General features: G+C 55.1%; 2 protein-coding genes across 2 annotated transcripts in view; both read left to right on the forward strand.

The window, feature by feature from the left end:
* Window positions 1–167, forward strand: part of MONBRDRAFT_9933 (uncharacterized protein) — a gene marked incomplete at both ends in the record, with an annotated part of 3,265 nt that extends 3,098 nt beyond the window's left edge. Inside the window, one exon of the mRNA XM_001747612.1 lies at window positions 138–167. Coding sequence (XP_001747664.1) covers window positions 138–167 — 30 coding nt within the window. The remainder of the gene's footprint in view (window positions 1–137) is intronic.
* Window positions 168–1,180: 1,013 nt separating this feature from the next.
* Window positions 1,181–5,777, forward strand: part of MONBRDRAFT_9934 (uncharacterized protein) — a gene marked incomplete at both ends in the record, with an annotated part of 5,499 nt that continues 902 nt past the window's right edge. The window contains 9 exons of the mRNA XM_001747613.1: window positions 1,181–1,464; window positions 1,551–1,829; window positions 2,690–3,116; window positions 3,453–3,527; window positions 3,601–3,750; window positions 4,292–4,783; window positions 4,863–4,987; window positions 5,130–5,307; window positions 5,388–5,558. Of these exons, the coding sequence (XP_001747665.1) occupies window positions 1,181–1,464; window positions 1,551–1,829; window positions 2,690–3,116; window positions 3,453–3,527; window positions 3,601–3,750; window positions 4,292–4,783; window positions 4,863–4,987; window positions 5,130–5,307; window positions 5,388–5,558 (2,181 nt within the window). The remainder of the gene's footprint in view (window positions 1,465–1,550; window positions 1,830–2,689; window positions 3,117–3,452; window positions 3,528–3,600; window positions 3,751–4,291; window positions 4,784–4,862; window positions 4,988–5,129; window positions 5,308–5,387; window positions 5,559–5,777) is intronic.

The following is a 5,777-nucleotide window of genomic DNA, read 5'->3' on the forward strand; positions in this document are numbered from 1 at the left end:
TTATCGCGATGTCCGTTGGTCGTTGGCAGCATCTCGAGACCTGCATTTTTGGTTTTATTTTTATGTTTTATCATTTTTACAAATCATGGCACCCGCCCTGCCGCACTCAATACCTGTACCGCGCATCTGTCTTGTAGGCAGACGATTCGGACGACGACAGCGATTAACCCGACCAGTGTTGTTTGCCTGCACAAGAGGGAAAAATTGGCCCCGACCCGACACCCGTATGCCCCCAATCGATCTGAGATTCTGTGCCATCAGAAGTGCGTGCACTGGCGACGCCTTTTTTGTTGGAGTTGATGCCCGCTCACTTTCATAGCTCCTGGGCAGGGGGGCAGCGAGACACAGAGGATGGGCAAAATCAGGAGGAGAAGGGGGCGCCCAGTTGAAAAGTGAAGAGCGCTCACACAGAAAGCACCGGCGGGCGTATTGTTCGAGGAAGATTAGTGTGGTTTTGGCTTGGATGGCAAGATGTGAAGGGATAGCGATTATCAGCAGCAACGCACCATGTCCCTCTGCCCCTATGCCCCCCCTCTCTCCTCACTCTCCTGTCACTCTTACCTACACTGTCTCTTAGCGCAGTCCCTCTCTTCCTGACCTCTTCTGTGTTGTGTGTGTAAAGTGTGTGCAAGTGTGTGTGTGTGTGGATATGTGTGTGTTTTTAACCGTTACAGCACATTTCTCTTTTTGGTGTCGAGACGTGTGTGAGTCTCTCTCTCTGTCTCTCTCTGTCTCTCTCTCTGTGTCTCTGTCTCTGTCTCTGTCTCTGTCTCTGTCTCTGTCTCTGTGTCTGTGTCTGTGTCTGTGTCTGTGTCTGTGTCTGTGTCTCTGTCTCTGTCTCTCTCTCTCTCTCTCTCTCTCTCTCTCTCTCTGTCTCTCTCTCTCTCTCTCTCTCTCTCTCTCTCTCTCTCTCTGGGCTCACCGTGTCGTGTGTGGCCGATAGCAGCGGCAGGAGGAGGCTGCGGGGGGTGAATTGGTGCGCACAACAGGCACGATGATGTAGGTTATGCTTTGATGGCGGTCGCTGCTTGCTGGGTGGAGGAAAGAAGGCTTGGTTGGGTTGGGTTGGCAACTGGCGAGCCTGTGCATGTGTGTCAGATCGACCATCACCGTGTCTCTGTCGCTCGCTCGCTCGTTCGCTTGTGCTCGCCGGACTTGGTGCCTGGGGCTTTGTTAACACATGCACGTGGACGCGCACCATCATGGGGTTGACAGGCCGTCCAAGCATCAGATTCTGGCGGCCTATCGCCGCCAGTCAAGTGGCAGTCAGAGTGGCCCAGATGGCTCGCCATCACCGCGCCGACCCACGCCAGGATACCGCCCCTCGAGCGACCACGCCCCGCCCAGCGATCCTCGCAAGCCCAATCCTGGAGCTAACCGAGCTCGCAGCGATCGCCACTCGAGTGCCAGCCATGAGCCGTCTCGACGCGAAAGCAGCAATGGACTCGACAACTACTTTTCCTCGTGCGTTCCCGCCAGCCCGCGCTGCCTGCCTGCCTTTGCTTCGCCCTCTTGGCTCCTTCTGATGCCGTTTATGTCATCTTGTTTAGGACAAAGCCTTCCCAGGCGGCGCGACCCAACCCGTCCGTTCATGAAAAACAACCCTCCAGCTCGCGGGCCTCCACCCAGAGCACGAGCAGCACCCATCGCCGTTCTGTTACAGAATCATCCACCCGCCGGGCCAGTGGGCGAGCCTCGAGCACCTCGACACCTCGGCCGGATGCCCCATCCCGCGAGTCTGCTGCCAGCAAGCGCGCTCCCCCCAAACCTGGTAGTAGCCAAGTCAACTCACATAATGACGGCTTTCTCAAGTTTTCCGTTCACGCCCGGTGCGCATGCACGGCCCCGCCCTCCTCCCGCCGCACACATGTTTCTGTACCGACTCGCTCACATGATATCCGCTGCACGCTCATCCGGGCCTTGCATCGACAGCAAAAGCCTGGACAAGACGCAATTCTCCAACTTTATGCGTGCGTTCTTTTCAAACAGCTCTCCATCCAGCCACGCGTTGAGCCGCTTATTCGCAAAGTGGCCCGAGCATTCGCACCCTGCCTCACGCCGTCCTCCCTCTCCCACTTTTGGGTTCCCATTCAACTCGTCAGAACAAAAACAAGAACTGGCGCGCCTATGGAAAGCCATGCCCATGGTACGGCCATCTCCTTCCCTGACCCGGCCCACCTCTGACCGTTGCAACCCTTATTCTCTCTGTCTGCCTTGGCCACTGTCGCATCTCAGTCACAACGGAAAAAGTTTGCTGACCCAGACTACGACCCCGAAGCCGAAGTACGCCCCACGACAACCGCTCACTCCCTCATGATCAGATGTGCCACCTTCCCTCGAGTACATGCCCAGCGATGCCAGCTTGATGGACTTTGTCATGTCCAGATTTGCTCTCATCCACTCGCCCTTATCGTATAGCCTGCTCCGGCTCCATCCTCGAAAAAGGCCAAGCCAGATAGTACTGCCAATGGCGAAAAGAATCAGACCGTTTTGACCAAGTTTCTCCAGCCGTACGCTTGCATGATTGGCACCACTGCTTATTTTTCTTCAATTTGCTTTCACCTCAATGCTCGGAATTGCCTCGTTCTTCTGCGTCTCCGGCTCATCGCTCATCGCATTGGCCATCGTCTTGTTTTTCATCTGCCGATCGTGTGCTGTGATCCATGGCTCGGGGTCGGCTTATATCCAGGGGATATGGACCAAGCAAGGTCGGCAAACCACGAGCCAAATCCGTTGGCGAACTTAGCCGTCTAGAAAAACTGAACAAAAAGGCCTTGGAGAAGAAGCAGCGCGAGGCGGAAAAGCGACTGCGTGAGGCAGACAAGAAAGCCAAGGCCGACGCCAAAGCCGACGCCAAGGGAGATGTACGGCACGCTGGGTTGGACCCGAGATCGTTTAGATGCCTTTGCTCACCCGCTCTATTGACTCGCACGCTTCAGGCGATTCACGACGAGGACCTGACGCACACGCAACCCCTGCCAGCTGGCTCTCCGTTGCACGTCAAGACGCACCCGGCGCAATTCTTGGATGCCATGATGATCGTTGAATTTTGTCGTGCCTTTAGCGGTGGCATGGCTGTCGACAGTTGCGCGCGCCTGACTCTCGAAAAGCTAGAGGTGCGCCTCATGCCCCACCGCAAAGCACTTCCAGCCAACCCCTAACCACCGACCTAGCGTCGACTGACGGCCGCCTGCTACGTGGCTCCAAAGCAGGCTATGCAAGCGGGCACCGATGCGCAGCCGCTCGGCGAACTCTTGGCATGCCTGCTGATCACCCTGATGGAAATCACCGAGGGTGATCACAGCACCGAGGCACCTTGTGCAACCTTGGATATGCCGCTGAATGAGCTGCCAGTCAATGCAGACACATCATCCGAGGCATGATCATTCCCAACTAGCGCAATGTTACGCATTTTGCCTTGTTCTGATGATACGCTTGCTACGGTATTCTAGGTGTGCCGCCACTACCTCTTGCTACATAGCAAAGTGGCTGGCTGGTCCCGCGAGCAAGTCACGGCCATTACAGAGGTGCGCCTTTGTGTCAACAGGGCTGAGCGTGGCCCTGTCCAACTCACCGGTCTTTCAACGTACACATTCATAGGCCCTCAGCAAAAAGCACTTTGCAGATCTGGCACTCGAGGATCAGATTGCCACTCTGCGCTTCCTGGCGGACCAGCATTTCGATAATGATCACATCCTTGAGATTTTTGATCAGCATCAAAATAAACTTGCTGATATGCGTCGTGACAAGGTACGCATGCGGCATACTTGCTGCTCTGCTCGTGTGTGTGTGTGTGTGTGTGTGTGTGTGTGTGTGTGTGTGTGTGTGTGTGTGTGTGTGTGTGTGTGTGTGTGTGTGTGTGTGTGTGTGTGTGTGTGTGCCCAAACCCGCTGATCCAACTTGGCCTCCTGGCTGGCCCACATTTAATATTGAATCATACCCATGCTAGTACACTGCCATGCGCAAGCGAGCTGCTGCTGCAAGACAAATCAAGAAAATTAAGGAAGAGGAACAGGTCGGATTTCAGTTGATGGCAACCGCTCAGCCAGGCGACGGTCTGCCCAGTGTACTGTGCTCAGTTGCATTGCTTGGTCTCCGCAGCCAAAATCGGATGAGCAGATTGCACGCGAACTGGAAGCAGCCACTCGCCGTACCCGGACGCGGGGCGCAAAACAAGCGCCAGTTGTCTCCGAATTGGTCCGTCTAGTACTGACGGCCGCGGCCTCATGGACTGATGTACGGGGTGCACCCACCGATTGAGTCAGTTCACGTTGCAATGGCCGTGTTATAGGAGCAACAAATCGAGGAGGAGCGGCTTGAATCTGACTTCCTGCACGAGTTGGAGGCCCGCCTGATGGTTGAGCAGAACAAGTTTGCAGACGCTTGCAAGGGTGAGGATCGGCACCGCCAACGCTATTACGTGTTTCCCTCGCGCAAAGGCATCTATTGCCACAACCCCGAGGCAAACACATGGACGTGTTACATGGATCGTGCGGCGGGTGAGGGTCTGCTTTCGGCCCTCGACTTGCGTGGTCTGCGCGAGCGTAAGCTCCATGCTGCTCTCAAGCCTTGGGTCGAAGTCCTTGCGCCAAAGCAAGAGCCGACCGAGGCCATGGATACCGAAGCCCTTGACAGCCCGGCCCGGCCTGACGCGGAGCCGAACGCGGAAGGAGTAAACGGACTTGCGTCTGCAAATGCGCCAACCCCACCACCAGCCTCGACTGACCTGGAGTCTCTCCTCAGTGCAAAAGCAGGTGTTGACTTTTCAGAATGCTATCAAATGGTACGTGTTATCAGCAGGTGCATGCTACGTTTGCCCAACCTCTGTGAAGTGTTCTCACACAGGCGCAAACCCTTTGCAGTTGTGCTTTTCCGGATTTGATTACGAGCCTGAAGATGACATCTTGGATGCTCTTTCAAACAAAACGCCAGCTCTTACTGCCATGAGCAACCTGCTAGCACGCGTGGGCCAACGATTGCAACCCAAGTACGCACTTGAATGTTCACGTCTGTCACTGGCAACTCTGCTGTAATGGCTGACACACGTGGACTTAATGTTTCGGCTTGGTTTGGGGTATTATTTTCCTTAACCCCCTTTGTCGTTCTTGGATCGTTTCTTTTTTTGTTAGGTACTTGGCGCCACCCCTTACGACCGGCAAGGACACTGCAAAATTGAGCGACGTGTTTACACGTTGGTTGTCGTATGTCCAAGCAGCCACCTCCTGGTCGGCCTGGTTCACGGCCTTTCATATCTTTGATGACTGCATCCAACGCGACAAATCGCTCGATGAGCGCACCAAGAGTCAAGTGAGTCTTCTCCCAAGTGGCCCGCGTCAACTCTGGCATTGATGCAGCTCACTCGAGTCTGATTCATGTGGAATGTACAGCCGCGAACAGCACGCAAGGCAGCAAAGCGTGCAAAGCGTGCCAACCAGCGCCTACTGGTGGGACGGCATGAAAGTGACAGCGATGGTGAATCGGAGCCCCAAGAAGAGGAAGACGAGGACGATGGAGAGCTGCCTTCGGGACCCGATGATAGTGATAGCGACTACGCTGAGGTATTACAGTTGCCCCTTAATAGGCCTCCTGCTGCTCTTTGTTGGCCTGACGCTAATACACTCTCTGGTTTTGGCTTGATCGGTTGTTTGGCTGGCAGGAGGATGTACCACGTCGATCTCGGTAAGTGCTTTTTTTTCAGTTCGAGCATGAGATGCTTGCTTTGAGCAGCAAAGGTCGTTGCTGAGAGTCAAGGGACCTTTCAACACTTGATGCTCCCC

The sequence above is a fragment of the Monosiga brevicollis genome, genomic scaffold (assembly GCF_000002865.3).
Source record: "Monosiga brevicollis MX1 MONBRscaffold_18 genomic scaffold, whole genome shotgun sequence".
NCBI lineage: Eukaryota > Choanoflagellata > Craspedida > Salpingoecidae > Monosiga > Monosiga brevicollis.